Source organism: Uloborus diversus, chromosome 4 (assembly GCF_026930045.1).
Source record: "Uloborus diversus isolate 005 chromosome 4, Udiv.v.3.1, whole genome shotgun sequence".
Taxonomy (NCBI): Eukaryota; Metazoa; Arthropoda; class Arachnida; order Araneae; family Uloboridae; genus Uloborus; species Uloborus diversus.
In genome coordinates, this window is record NC_072734.1 from 29,090,761 (window position 1) to 29,107,525 (window position 16,765).

At 33.3% G+C, this 16,765-nt stretch overlaps 1 protein-coding gene across 1 annotated transcript in view; it reads right to left on the reverse strand.

The window, feature by feature from the left end:
• LOC129219986 (importin-11-like) overlaps positions 1-16,765 on the reverse strand; it is a 45,154-nt gene that overhangs the window by 19,985 nt on the left and 8,404 nt on the right. Inside the window, 3 exon segments of the mRNA XM_054854309.1 lie at positions 1,268-1,375; positions 3,411-3,540; positions 8,478-8,681. Coding sequence (XP_054710284.1) covers positions 1,268-1,375; positions 3,411-3,540; positions 8,478-8,681 — 442 coding nt within the window.

Genomic DNA, 16,765 nt, shown 5'->3' on the forward strand with positions numbered 1-16,765 from the left:
TTTTAACGGAAAAATTCCATAAACAGTAATTTTTCTTCTTTGTATGCTCACTATACATATTGGGCTCACAATGATCATAAGGCTTTTCAAATAATTTGTGTACAGCATGTTTGGTCAAGCTACACAGATCCTGATCGCTTAATCAGAACAGCCTGTTAGTAAGACCAAAGCAGTCCAATTTGGTCCTATTAACCGGAATCGACTGTATCCTATGATATTAAGAAAAATTAAGGCGTCTAAGCACAAATGTAACTAACATTAGTTCAATATCCAAACCACTGGCAAAGTGACCAATATATTTGTCAAATAATTGGTAAAATAGTATGGCCAGACCAAATTAACAGACTTATATTCACTTATTGTTATCAGGAACCTAAACATGGAAACTAGATTTTTACTTTGTTAATCCCTTAATAATTGGATAATTTTCAAGAAAATAGTCATAAAAGAGTCTATTTTTTATTTAAGAAAATGATATTAAAATAAGTGTATGAACAACATGTGCATTCAATTTTTCATTTTCTATATTTTTTAGATTGAAATTTTTAAAAAATTTAAAGTTTTATGAAAAGTCAACAAGCAAGCCCAAGCAGGCAGCGAAAATTTAAGAAATACGTCTTTTAAACATTAAAAAAGAATTTTATTAATCTTTTGTGCAATATAAGTAAATTTTTCTTGTGTGGTAAATTTCAAAGCTTGAGATACAGAGGTCAATGTCACAATCTGGTAAGTTAGTACCAAACTTCCTTTCTTCATCTCAGCAATTACATTTAAAATAGACTGTTGCGGCCATCTAGTGTATAAAGAAAGAAATAAAATATATTCTGGGCAAAATAAATGAATTGGTTTTAATAGTTTCGTCGCGTTAATATTGCACACCCCAGCACGGCAATATCACGGGAGCGAGAAATGGAGGTCGAAACCCCAGCACGGCAATATCACGGGAGCGATAAATGGAGGTCGAAACCCCAGCATGGCATTTTCATGGGAGCGAGCGAGAAGGGTTTAATAGATATTGATCAAATGCAAGAATTTAATATTTTACACAATTGTTGTACTTACTCAATGTTATAGTTATTTTCTACAAGCTTTTTATGTTTACACACAAGCACTTTCTATGCATTAAACACACAATGAGAAATAACATATGTTATTAAAATAATATTAAAATAAGAATTAAAAACTTGGTAAGTGTGAGCTTATAACATCATACAAATCAATCAAAAAGATAACTATTAAAATTCAGTTCATTTGAACAAATACATACTGCATTCAAGGAAAGGTCCAATTTGTTGGAAAATTAAATTCAGAAAATTTACAGCATCAGCTTCTTTAGAGCAGTCTTTAAAACCATTTATAGCCAGTTTTCTCAAAACTATAAAGAAAAGACAAATACACAACCAAATTACTTTATTTTGTTAAATATTTCTTTTGTAAAATTTATGCAAGAAAATATATATCTCAACATGAGGGAAAACATTTCAACTGGTGAATATTCATAATAAAGTAGAGATTCCCTGTTTAGTTGGAATTAAAATATTACTAGTTAAAAATCTTGATTCAAAATGAACATTTAATACATTAAGGGGGGAAACCAGTAAAGGAGGCAATAATTATAGTGTTTTTTGTGAATTTTTTTTAACAGGGAAGGAATAATCAGAATTCATTCAAATTTGAAGGATATTTTCTTCTTCTTCCTCAAGGATTAGGCATATAGCCTGTTCCGGCTTCTTGATCGTCCCACCGCTTCCTGGGCCTACCACGGTCTCATTTGCCCCTTGGTCTGTAATAAAAGGCAGCTCTTGGAAGTCTCCCTCGTGCCATACGTCGAACATGGTTTTTCCAATCGTTACGATATTCCGCTATTTTTTCACTGAGACTGAATATCTGTAATTCCCTAAGAATAGATTCATTCCTTATTCCGTCTAGGATAGTGCATTTTATTCATAGTTTGAAAATACACTTTGTAATTTTTTGAAGTCATTTCTGCCAGAAATAGAAGAGTTAGAAGCGGATGTCCATGGATAGTCGCCATCAGAGCTTGTTGCTGGTGTGCATTCCCAAAGTCGCAATTTTATCTGTTAAAGAATATAATTTTTTTATCGTCAACAACATATTTCCTCAGAATATTAACTGAATTCTGGTTAAAATAATAAAACATTTCACGCTTTTGAGGTGTTTGATCATAAAATTCATTTTTAACCATTTTTGTTCACCTTTTTTGCATAAATGACATATTCTTAATGATAATATCATCCCTGAATTAGGTTCATATACAGTGTAATTGAATATAAAATATTCACACAAAATTTCAGAACAATTAGCCAATAACATTTTGAGCTAGAATGCATACCAGTTGAAAAAAAAAGTTATTTCGAGAAAAACGAGATTGAATAAAACTGATGTGAACATTTTCGAATCTCCAGTTTTTAAAGTACTCATAGCATCGGAACTAATTGGGATTGTGAATTAAAATTTTGGCAACATATTCTTGAGTTCATATAAGACGCTGCCAGCGAGGTCATTCTATCCGCGGACTGCAGTTTTGTGCTTCTTAGCATTCATCAGCCCGGAATAGGAAGTGCCTGAGCTGGAGGTGGGAAACCTCGGAAGGAAGCCAAGAGTGCCAAACAAACTGGTAACTAATATAGAATTAGCACTGACCAGAATGGTTCAGTTAACTTGAAGATTGAAGGTAAGGCATGTATTTTCAAAGCCTACTTCTGCCTTAGCCCTGGCTATAGGGCCGTAACTTACTGAAAACATTCTTGAATACTTCTACTAACATTTTGTGACATTAAAAAAAGGGATTTTTTGACCCGCCTAAGCTGGTTCCCCCCCTTAAATAAATATACTTTGTTAATGAATAATATAATACAACTTGTAAACTAGTACATACAGGGGTGCCCACGGGGGGGGGGGGGGAGGGATTATGGTGCAAGTTGCACCATCAAAATTTTGGGAAGAGAGATTTTTTCTCCCAGAAGTTTTTTTTTTTTTTTTAAACATGAAATTTTTGATTTTTGGAAGGAAAAAAATATTTAAAACTTGTTCAACAAGAAATACATGTATAAATAATACCTTTTTGACATACTTATTCCAAAATTTTTTCGCCGTGTCTCTTTCATGCACAATTTCTATGCAAAATATGAACAGAAAAAACCATTTGTAACACATTAAGCACTAACAAAGTTTGATGTTCATAAACTAACTCAATTTGTTCTTTCTTTTGGAGAAAATGCTGCATTTCTTGTTTTACATGTAGGGTACATTTTAAAAATAAACACTTTTGGGAGAACATGGAATGTATAATAAATAATGTACTGTGAACAACAAAAACTGATTTTTTCCCTTCTCACATGATAAACTACAGCAGTATTCAATACATTAACAAAATAAATGTTATTTACTTTTTAATGTTAAAAATGAGCTTTCTAATACGCAGTTCAATTTGTAATGTTCAGTCTGTACTTCTTGAAGAAATAATTTACTATAATTGATCCACATATGAAGAATGTTTGGGAAAACGCTTGCAGTGAGCTGAAATTGAAAAAAATAAAATGATATAAATGTTGTTCAGGAAAAGCAAGTACAAACAGCAAAAAGTAGAATTCTAGCTTACAAAAGTTGTTTATCATTTGAAATAGGGATGCAACATTGATTGAGAAACATTGATGATTTAAAATATTTTTTTTGTCTAATGCATACACATTAGGGTGGGCAGAAAGAACTCATTCTTTTATTTCGAAGTTGCAATAGTACAGAAAAGTTGCGAAGTATAAAGACAAACAAAGGAAAAAAGAATTATGGAAATCAATTGACATCTTCCATTCGCGCATGGGGCCTGAAGTTTGGCAAAAAAAGGAAAAACATCGTTTTTGATTTTGATCATCATTTTTGATCAGCTCCACAAACTTTTGCTGAGACTACAGTGACGAGTTTTACACAGCATTCAAAAGTCTGCGTGTGCACTGGGAATTGCTTGAAAGTAATGTTCCAGACAGCCAACAAACTTTTCACCAAGACCAGTTGGCCCTTTAGAGGTACTGGGCTCTGTTGTCTTGCCATACAAGAGCAAAAACTTGTGGCGAAATGGCAACTCATTGAAGTGAGGGAGACAAACTGCCCATTGCACAGGCATATATCGTGACAGAAAACTACAAGAGTTGCAAAACTAAAACAGCTAGATTGAACTAAATAATAGTTTACTGAGATTAGTACTGACAAACGCAAACTGAGAAAACAATATAGGGAGACAGCTGACATAGTTCTAGGAGGTGGGAATGGTGTGGAGGAGAACACCGCCAGTCAGCCGAGTGACGTTGTCTAAATTGCTGTCCAACGTCTGCGCACGAGAATTTCTAAGGCTTTACGATACCAGAAAACATAGACTGAACCTGACAGTTTTTTTTTGAGCAATCACGATTGCTTATTGTTCTCACTTGACTATTTTTGGCGTCTGTGCCTTTTTCAGCTTGGACCAGGCCTGCAGCACCACCGTCCACCAGCGGCGGCACGGCTGGTCCTGAGCACTGTCCCTCAAAATCCACTTTTGCTGGGCAGTGGCGTCCATGTCCCACACACACAAATGCCTACACACACACACGAACGCCTACATACACACACGAACGCCTACACACACACACGAACACCTACACACACACACACACGAACGCCTACACACACACACGAACGCCTATACACACACACAAACGCCTACACACACACAAACGCCTACACACACACACGAATGCCTACACACACACACACTAACGCCTACACACACACACGAATGCCTACACACACACACACTAACGCCTACACACACACACACACGAACGCCTACACAGACACAAACACGAACGCCTACACACACACACGAACACCTACACGCACACGCACGTACACAACACTCACTCACACACATGCATACATACACTTACGCACCCACACACATGCGCCTACACAAACACACATGCTCGTGATTGCGAAAAACATAATTTGAATTCAAGATGCCAAAAATTCAAATTCATTTTTATTAACTTTTTTTTTATCTTATTTTCAGTTTGACTGAAAAAATACTTTGTCTATTATATTTAAATACTGATTATTTATCAAATACCAAAACCCATAAAAATGTAACTTTTTCATTATTTTGGAAAATTTTGGGGCCCATACGCGACCGAAAGATATTAGCTGATTGAAACCAAATTTAAACACAATGTTTTAAGGCTCTGTTTAAAGACATTACAAATTATTACATTAAGAAAACATTGAATAAAAATATTTTTCAAGAAATCTCAAAAATTATGTTTTTTTTCATATTTTGTCAAACTTTAGGCCCCATGCGCAAATGGAAGATGTCAATTGATTTCCTGCTTGTCTTTATAATTTGCAACTTTTCCGCACTATTACAACTTCGAAATAAAAAAATGAGTTTTTTTCGGCCCACCATAATACACATACACAATCAGGCCTAACAAATGCTTTTACACGAAGAATTTCGATATTTTTATAGCAGATTTTTAAGCATTTTGTTAAATCTGAAATTACCAAACTACAAAATTTGAAGTTACAAAAACTAATGTCAGTAAAATCGAATGGAAATTACTCTTAAACAACAAACAAATGAAAAGAAAGAGCTCACCAATGGAAAATATTTTTTAGAATCGTGATTAAAATCTCATTCTTTAAAATAATAAAAAATCAATTTAAAAAGTCTTTTGCCATATCATGTTTCAAATAAGAGCAAAATGCATAAATATTTACCATAAATATTTTCAGAAAGACTACAGAATTACGATCTTAATTGCAAAAATTTAATTTTGAAATTAATCAGGCTCCGCAGACAGTTTTTGGAAAACAATAGTAGGAAAAGTAGGAGCAAAAATGTCATAAATAAGAAAAAATAGGAAAATTATGCTTTGAAAAATAAGAAAATAATATTCTAAATAAGGAAGAAAAATTTAACTATAAAATGTCCTAATTGTAAAAGTAACTATGAAATAAGAGCTACAAAGCTGTTCCATGTTTATTAAACATATTACAATAGATGAAAACAGTTAAAAATTTTATTCAAGATAAAAACGGGAAATTGTTATGCTTAAGAGAATGTTTTACTTATATTTTTAAACTAGCTATTAGCAAAAGGCTTCAATGGGGGATTCACTAGCGGGAGTTGGGGGCGAAGTGACATTCATTGTACCCGTGATCATCACTTTCTGAAACCAATAATATGGAATTAAAGAAATTACTTGCAATTGCTACTATTTTAATCAAGTAAATTAGATAAATTTTGATTTAAATTAGTTTCAGACAGTAGTGTAGTAGAGGATGGACTATGTTACCTACTTTTTAAGTTTTACCCAAACTTGCCGTTTCCTCCATTTTGTAAAGTATAATAATTTTTATATTTGTATAGGTACCATCACTATACTATACTGGTTATGACAAGACGATGCTACGATCTAGATTGTAATATGGGAATTCCGGGTTAAAATGAGTAAATCCAAATTTGTCCAATCCAAAAGCTGAAGTAAATTAATTAAGAAGGACAAAGGAAGCAGCAGACAATTTGGATTTTTCTTTTTTTTTTGGGGGGGGGGGCTTCACAGAGATTTTTTTTTTTGATATCATAGTTTTCTTGTAGAAAGAATACGGATGAAATTAGTTCCCCTTTACTTCCTTAAATGAAGTTTTCAATTTTAAGTTCAATATTTTTTAACAGTTTAAAGTATTAGATACCTCTCAATGAAAGGCGGCAAATAGGGGAATCGCCCGGGTGGCAGAAACTGTAGCTACGCCACTGTCATTGAGCTTGTGAGGCATTTTAACCTATTTCGTAAAAGTTAAAAATCAGTGAAATTTGTCCATGAAGTTCACTGCAATCATTTATTTTAGAATGCAAATTACACCCCCCCTCCCCCAAAAGTGATGGAGCACCCCTCAAATGTTACAGAATGTTTTTCCAGAATAAAAGCCCTCAAAAAGAAAAAAAAAGCCTTCATAAAAACTTCTTTAAAAATTCCACTGGAACAATCTGCCCCATGGAGTCCGCCTCCCCTCTCTCAGGCACCCCAGTTAAATAGCATTTTTGTTTATTAGATTTTATTATTTTGCTGTTATGGATTGTGGTTTCTGCGATTTTTGAGTAATTTTTTTATAGTAATAGAATTTTAAAAAGAAAAGATTCTTTTTGTCCTCCCCCCTTTCCCCCCAGATCTGACATACAAAATGCTGGGACTTTTTACCCCTTCGTATTGGAAGGGTGAAGTTATTTGCATCATATTTAAACATTTTTTTTGGGGGGGGGGGGATGTTCGTGTTTTGCATTTTTCACTTAGTTTTTATTGTACTATTGGGGGGGGGGGGGCAACAGAGATAGCTTTTTCTTTACCTGTAAAGTTGTTTAATTTACATATCTTCAATCAATAGAGTAAAAGGAAATCTGTGTTAAAAACAACAACCTTACAGGCAAAGGAGCAATCTTTTTTGTTCTTTTTTTTTTTTTTTTTTTTGTAAATTGAGGTTGGATAGCTTTAACTTTGAGCGAAAAAAAGCACAGATAATCAGTATCATTAATTTTGCACTTTCATAGCAGATAATCTGTAGATCAGGTGCACAAAAAGACAGTAGTCTCAGTAAATAGGCGAAAGCAAGATTATGCATTGAAAAAATAGGAATAAATAGGAAAAAACAAGAAATTTTTCAAAAACTTTAAAAAAGTAGAAAAATAGGAGGTCTGCAGACCCTGAATTAATATTAATTTTTACATAAGGTTTTTCTACACAGCATTTTACAGCAGAGCTATATATTTCGAGAAAGAACGCTTCCCAGGGGGTTAGCTAGTTCAAGTCTACAAGAAGTCAGTCAGCCTTGAAAAATAATTACAAAGTGAAAATGTAAAAATAGTTTTACTTTATTTATTTAACAAAGCTTAAAAAATAAAAATAAGCATTTAAAAAGTATGCAAAGTTTCTAGCTTTAGGATTTTACTTCAATCATTAATGACGATTTTCAATAAATATATAAAAAAATATAATTTCTGATAGCTGATTTTTTAAAGCAACAAAAGTGATAAAAGAAAAATAATGAAATCATAAATTGCGATTAATTTAATGTAGAGTTAACATGCAAGAACAACATCACAAAAATAGTCAAAATGGATTGCTTCTTATAAAAAAAATATAAATGAAACTGTATAGTTGCAATCTTTGACAGTGCAAATTTTGATAAATTGGTATTTTGATACAAAAAAAAAAAAGCTAAACAAATCCTTATAGCCTTAAATTTTATTCATAAATTATATTAAGATAAATATTGAAAGATGAATCAAAGAGAGATGTTTTGGATGGGAAAAAATATTCGGCAAGAAGGAAATGTAAGTCCACTTTTTAAAACTTTAGTTTTATCATCTGAAAAACTGAACAATAACGGGAACCAATCATGTATAATTTTGAAAATTAAAATCCACTCACTTGCTGAAACATTCGCCGATCAAAAGTTAACCGCTTTGAAGATAAACTTTTAACGACATGATGCATAGTGAGTAGGCTTCTTAATTGATGCAGCTGATCAGCAGACTGGGTTCCATTTAAAAGAGCAGGAAATAAATCAGGCCATTCTTTTGGAAAATCAAATCTTGCAATCTTGGAAATGATAACAGCAAACTGTAGGGCAATCTAAAAATAAGGACGTAATTTAATCAATATGATTTTTAACGCTAAAAAATGCATTTGCATTAAATAATATATATTAATATATTTATCACCTAAAAAAATTTCACACCTATTTTATTCAACTATAATTCAGGAGTTGAACCAGACTCAAATCGGGTGTGCTTTACCGCCCTGTCGCAAAATTTTTTGTCCTAAAAATGGCTCCTTCACGAAATTCTGTATCATACAAACGGCCTCTTCACAAAATTTTGCTTATAAAAGCAGATCTTTCATAACACTGAGCTCAGTCAACCATCAGAGATTAGTTCATAATCGTTTGGATGTTTGTATGGACACTGATGAAAATATCACATTAAACTAACTTGTCCCAAAACCACAAGAAAAAGCCTCATGCTTACAGTGGGCTGTGGAATGAGACAACATGAAAATTCGTATAGTTTTCAATTTTCATTTAGGTTCTGCACTCATTTTTCTGTCGAAATAATTGAAAAACCCATTGTAGTATTCTTTTCGAAAAGAAGTTTTCCTGATGCTTATAAATAACAGTGCTCTGTTAGTAGTGATGTGGATCGGGTAAATACCCAGCGGGTAGGTAAATATTTTTTGGGTATTTACCCAGGTATTTACCCAAGCCTGGATAAATATCCAAAAACTGGGTATTTTACAAAAAAATGCAAAAAGTGAAAGGGATTTTTTTTTTAAAATCTAAATATAAAATAATTGGTAAAACTGACACATACATATGTATTACACAGTTTATAATATTTTTTATTGAAAGACTTGATGAAATTATAAAAGAAACATGTTGTGAAACAAAGCATCTTTCTTTTCAATGTCATAATTGGAGAAGTATAAGCAATTTTATGATGAACTTCAGAATTTCAAAATCACAATCTAGGTTAGTCATATCCAAAATGGAAAAAAAAAGGAAACATGAGGGATGTTTGGAAGAATAAACTAAGAAATTCAGGGGCGTAGCTAAGGGGGGGGGGGGTTGGGGGACAACCCCCCCCTGGAAACGTTTGTCTTTAAAAAAAAAGAAAAAAATCAAAACTACTTTTTCTGAGTAACAAAGGTCAAAAACTCACTTTGCTCCTCCCCCCCCCCAATGCCATTGAAAATCTGCTCCATGAGTGACTCTCAAGTATAAAGACTCCTCCCTCTGCTGCGACAATTTTTTGATAATTGAGTGAAATTTGACACTTTGCTTTAGAAACAAGATTGATTTGTTACATCCACGTATATGTAGCCTTTCTTTGTCATAGATTCTGCAAATCGTTAAATTTGTTTAATTTTATGAGCGGCACAGTGGGAATATTGCATACAGTCGAATCTGTATATTTCAAATTTCACATTAAAGAAAAAAAATCGAGATAAAGAGATTTTGAGATACGGGGGCTTTAAGAAACTTTATAGAAATTTGGAATATGATGGTGAAAATTTGAAATCGATACTGAAGACAATATGGGCTCTTGATATAAAATTCCTCTGTATAAGTTTTGTTAGGTATTTATTCCTTTATTACATTATTAAGTGCTTTATTGCGAGTTTAGGGAATCATTTTGACAGTAAATGAAACTTTAAGCATATCTTTTTCAAGAAAAAGTCTTTTTTTGATTTTTGGTCCCTGTTTTTTTTTTTTTTTGATTCATTATTTATCCTCTTGAGGTTAGCAATTGCTGCAAATCTAACTTGGCCAATATTCTACAATTTTCCTTTTTTCATCACTTGAAAAAAATGTTATACTTTCTTGTCACTCCTATTATTTCGTTTTTCTTAGGAATCACAATTTTTAAGAAAGAGAGCAACCAAAGAACAGTACTAATCCAGATAACAGAGCGAAATGGCTTTTAACTTGAATGACGTTTAAACCATGAAATTGAAAAGTTTTACATGTCAAACCTCTGAATTTCACCCCTTTACTCTTCTTCCAAGAAAGTGCGCGAAACGACTGTCCTTTTGTTAATCTTCCTCGCATTTCTCCCTTTTTTCCACTGCCTCCTCAGCTACCCGCTCTTGAAGACAATTCCTCTGTTTCTGAGTTGAAGAAAATGTTTTTGTTTGCTGCTTTAAAGATCACAGGGCTTTGAATCCGAAAATGATAGCATAACCGGAATGCGAGACGATAGAAGTTTTTGTTGATCTGGTCACGTGTGTGTCAAAGGTCATAGTCAAAACTGCCTTTGCTAACCAGAGTATCCATTGCAATCCACATTGATTTTTCAAACAGTATTAACTAAATATTCTTTTGGAAACGTACAGTCTGTTTAGAATAGTACATTCTAAGTGAAAGTTGCTGCATAATGAAGCGAGCAAAACAAGCTTTTTTAAACCCAAAGAAAACAATGAAAATGACGAAAAGGATTGCTCTAAAAAGAGAAAGTTAACGTCGTCTGAAGAAAACGAAGTACAGTTTGCAAAGCCATCGGACACTTCTAAAGGCAATTTTCTTTTAATTCAAAAGAAAAACTGCACAACATTACACGAATAAAATGTTTAAAAACGAAATGAATCTAGATTATTTCTGTTAGCTTGGTTCGCATTAAAAAGTAGAAAATAAAAGACTTCTGTTTATAATACCTGAAAATTGCTGTTGCTCTCTCATATAGATATTTATGTAAATTCTAAAGCAGCTAATAGAATTAAAAATAAATATCATTATAGATATATCTTTATAAATATAATATCTTTATAGTCTGACCACCGATGAGATTGAAAGTCAAACATCCAGTTTACAGGCGGAAATGGAAATATCTATTAGCTTCCAGGGATGCCAGCTTTTGTAGATGTGTGTTAGCCTCTAAATTAAGCAGTCACACTGAAATGAACGGAACACGCTCATCAGATATTTGATTTCCCCCTGATTTGGATAGACTGGTTTTGACAAGACGTTGCTAGAAAATTTCACAATTAGTTTGAAGTCAGTTTCCCTTGTGGACTATTTTTGAGTTTTTAATGTGTCATGGTTTTTCCAAATAGCATAAGTCACAGGATTTATCATTTTAAATAACAATGTAAAATAAGAAAGATGAAATAAATACAATAAGTTCAATTTGAAACTTACCTAGCTTTTTTTTTTTTTTTTTGCCAAAGTTCATGGGAATAAGATATTACGTACTTTCAAATAAAGTTTATCAAAACAAATTGATTCTCATGAAATGGAAAATATTCATTTCTTCCCTGTGTTTTGAAAACACAGCGCTAAGTTTTAGGAGTAAACATTTTTTCTTAAAATATTCTGTAATAATACTTTTTATTACAACATGCAGCAACATTTCATAAGGTCATATTTAGTGAATAGCTAACTCAAATGAATTTTAAAAAATCTAATACAGTAAACTCCAGACTATTGGGAGAATAGGGCAGCACTGTAACCATGGATAAATTGGCAAACTAGTTTAAAAAAAATTGCTAGAGCATGCAACAGTTTTAAAAGATCAACAACACTTGCATACATTAAAACTAACAGTGAATATAAAAGTTTAATAAGGAATGCTTATAATTTTAAACGAATTACACACATACAGGAGCAAATAGAGCAAACAGATACTCCCCCCCCCCCCCCCCCCCGTGCAGCTACAGTATCTGCTGCGAAGGGCAGTTCCTCTATTGGCCGCTCTTTCGCTCAGACATAACTAATACATTAAACCATAGAAATTATTTAACTGAAAACTGAATACTTTATTTCAGAAGGTAAAACAAAATTTATCCATTATCTTCTTACAAAAACAGGGAGAGTCAAGTCCTTTTTTCGGAGAAACTTTCTAAATTTGTCAAAATTCGCAGTTAAATTGGGGTTGGGGCCGAATCTTCTTTAAAACTGAAGTCAATTTTAGCGTTTGGTGATATTAAGAGGTTGGGGTTTTTTCCAGAATGTTTTCCAATATTCAAACTTCTAAAATAACAATTTTAGTAGAAGACGTTATGGGAATGTAGAAGGTTCAAGTGCCCAATGCCAAAGCAATTGGACATTTTAACTCTGAGAAGCACAGTTGTAGGCTTTCTTTGATATTGTTAGGGGCGGAAGGAGGGCTCCATGTTCCCATTCAAAACATTTTTTTTAAATTGAAGTCAATTTTAGATTATCTTTTTGGCTATGTTAAAGTAATAGGGAAGCTTCTGGCCTCCCTTTGAATATAACTTAACACCGAAGGAGAGAGGTGCCTCAAAAACGCAATTTTAGGATATCTTCATGGATCTTAGGAGGTAGAATGGGGTGATATAATGTCCTTAAACGTGTTGTGAAGTCAGGTATGCGATCCTGAAACTTTTTTAAAAATCACATCCTGGAAAGACGACTTGAGGATTTGTTTGGTAACGTTGGGAGAAAGAAGGGTGGAGGAGGCTCCCTCCTGAAGTTAAAATGCATTGTAGGCTATTTTTCAGAAGGATGGTTCCGGATGCTCCTATGGAAATTTCTAAAACCCAATTTTAAGCTATCTGTCATGACGTTTGAGACAGGAATAAAGGATTGGAAAGAGGGTCATTTGCCGGAAATTTTTTGAAATTAAAATTTTAAAAACACAATAATAGGCTTCCTTTAGAGACATTAGCTAAGTTGGGGGTTTTGGATATCTTTCCAGGAAAAATTTAAAATTAAAGTTTTAAAAGGCTGGGATTTAACTTTCAAATGTGATTTTCTCAAAAACTGGAAAACTTGACATTTCGCCCTTCTTCCAAGTACACTTCAAATATTAGTTCTTCTTTTATAGTTCGTAATCATATATTTAATACGTAAGTTGTTTAGAACTCTCTAAGTATCTCGTCTGATGCTACAAATGGCTTAAATGGTTCTTATATCATTAAAAAAAACTGTAATATATTCGTTAATTAGTTTCTTTGGGCTACCTTTGAACAGCTTAGGTGAGTTAGGCATTTTAAGGATCTTCCTCGAAAACATTTTAGGCTATCTTTGAACTTGTTTTAGGGAAACAGATAGGGTTTAGCGTTCAAGTACTCTCCTCAGAAAATTTTTGACATTAAAGCTTTAAAGACACAATTAAAGCTGTATGGTGAGACGTTCGAAGAGGGTGGGGATCTCTCGGTAGTTCTTCCGAAATTGATCGTCTAAAAATGTACAATTAGACTATGTTTGGATACATTAAGGAAAGCAAAAATTTGGGAGCTCCGCTTACAATTTTTTTTTTGCCATCTAAAAGGAATTTTAAAGCTATCTTTGTTGATAACAGGGAAAGAAGTGGGAAACTTGAAAAATCTCCCATATTAAAACATTTTAAATTTTATCTTTGGTTTAAAAAAGGGAAGATTGAAAGTTCCGAGCGGGAAATCATTTGAAAATGAACTCTCCTTCATGCTGATCAAGTTAAAGAGAAGAACTAGTTACAGGGCTTCACATTTAAATTTGATGAGTGTAGAAGTTGCTGCCCCAAGACAAGGGCACATTTTTTCACCCTCTCTAGATCTGGCACTGATGGACAACCCAATACGGATATCTATGGCAACCAGGGGCGGATCTAGAGGGGGGCCATGGGGGCCATGGCCCCTCCCAAAGCCTTGTGATTGTAGGAATTTTCTTGTAGGAATCTTCTCTCCCTTTCTAAAATATGTATAAATATAGTTAAAAATCGAATTTTTAGAGCCTCAAAGACAAAATATTTCCAGGAAGGAAGGATTCTAAGCACCTTCACACTTCCTTAAACGTAAGCAAACATTACCTAAAGGTGCATTTTTAGGCTGGACAGCTGAAGAGTTAGAAGGGCACCCCTCCTCTTCTAACTTCTCAATGTATAATAACAGAATATTTTGGTTTCTAAGCTTTATTTTCAAAAAATATTTTGGGACCAGCGCTCGAAACCTGACCTTTCTCCGTACATCATCAAAATTAGACAAAATGCGTTTTTAGTTTCCTAATTTTCAAAAATTACTCGGAAATTTAAATTTTGAAACAGTTACGAGGGAGATTCCTAAATCCACCCCCTCACCTAATGCTCGTTACCCCGAAAATTGAGTTTTTAAAACTTCATTTTAATAAAATTTCTGGGGAGTTATCAGTGTTCAATTTAACAATAGGCAGAGTAGACAGTTACCTAGGGCGGCAAACTTCTCAGGGGCGGCAAATTTGCTATTATAATACACATTTGAATTAAATTGTTATTCTTGAAAGTAAAATATTAGCATTCTTTCATTTTCCACAGAGACAATCTTTTCTTGTCATTTAATAGTGATTACTTTCACATCTTATGAAAGTCAAATGTTTTTCAATCATGGTATTTGCCGAATCGTCAACAAAATTTGTCGAATAAAATTTTTTTTGGGAGATCACTGTGATCATTTCATCGGGGCGCCTCAGAATGTGAAACGCGATCATTTCTTCATAAGTTTGACAGTTTAAACCTGGGGAACACTTTTTTACGTTTTTTTGAGTCAAGGATATTTTGCTTCTTTTAGGGGGGAGGGGGCGGCAGATTTCAAATTTGCCTAGGGGCGGCATGAAACTCAATTCGACCCTGGGGAGTTAGTTCAAAAATTTCGGATGGCCCCTCCCAAAACAATCGGCTGGATCCGCCACTGATGGCAACCTCCTCATTAAAAATACCTTAGTATCTTGAGTTCTCACTGCCGCCCCTTCAAAAGAGCTTTTCTCTAATCAAGAACATAGATTTTAATGAATGAGTACAGCATTTTAACAGTAAACAAATAAAAATATTTACTTAAGTAAACACAAGTTAACTCTATTTCAAATGATTTCAGTATGTATCGAAAAAAATTCTTGGATTGCTTTTGTAACAAACAACTTTGAAATGAAAAAAAAACAGAAAAAAAAAGCGATTAGTTAATTTTAAAATATATAAAAGAAGAATACAACTTGGTTATAAAATAAAAGGATCACCTAAGTCTGAAGAAAGAAAATCTTTATAATCTGCGGTGACAACAAATAGTATAACGGAAAAAAACAAAGTTTATTTTATTGAAAGTTCAATTTTAGCAATTAAATTAAAAACGTGAAGAAGTAATAACTTTTAAGCTTTTATCAGTATTAATTCAAAAACCAAAGATTTCTTCTTGAAATCGTGATTACAGTACGCTAATTACTTCGAGACAATGGAATAAAGACAAAGGAGCTAAGGTCTTTCTTCTTCTTTGCCTGTATGGTTGTTTATTTTACGTAGCATTGAAACCGTGAAAGGAAATTTCACCCTAGGTAAAATAAACAACCTAACAGACATAGGACATAGAAGCAATCTTAGGAAGTTCATCCTGTGGTTTAATAAGTAAGATTCAATACTTTGACGTTGAGGAAAAAAGATGCACAAATATGCGGCGGTGTATAATCGCACCTCATTAATTTTACTTTTTTTTTTTTTTGAACACATAACTGGCGAAAAATGTGTAGGGAATTAGAGTACTTAATTTTGTAAAGCAAAAAAAATTTTTTTTCTTCATAAAGATCAATTTTCCCTGATTTTTTGTAATTTTTTCAAAATTTCCTGATATTTCCCTGACTTTTCCCTGATTAATAAAGTTCCCTGACTTTTCCCTGATCTCCCTGATCTGTCGCCACCCTGTGGCTACCAAAAGACTGGCGATACATTGTCAAGTGTCCGCCAAATTATAACACCACTTGAGTTTACACTGAAATTAACAATGATTTCCCACCAAAAAAGGGCAAAATACCCCTTTAAAAATACCTGAATGCAACCAAAAGGAGAGGTGCATAACTAGATCCAACTAAGAGTCTACGTACCAAATTTCAACTTTATAGGATATACTGTTCTTGAGTTATGCGACATACATACGCACATACCCCCCACATCCATACATACATACATATGTACATACAGAAGTCACGAGAAAACTCGTTGTAAACTCGGGAATCATCAAAATGGATATTTTGCCTGTCTTAGGCACTTATCCACGTGTGGTCGAGTCGAAAAAAAAATCAACATTCATTTGGGGTAAGCAAAATGGAAATTAAGGTTGATTTTTGAGTGAAACTTTTTTTGCGAATACAATACTTCTTTTTTTGTAAAAGGAAGGACCAAGTACATTTTCAAAACTGAATTTTAAGGAATGAAGTAAAAACAAAAAATATTATTTTATATTTTTACGTCAACAATTGTTTTCAT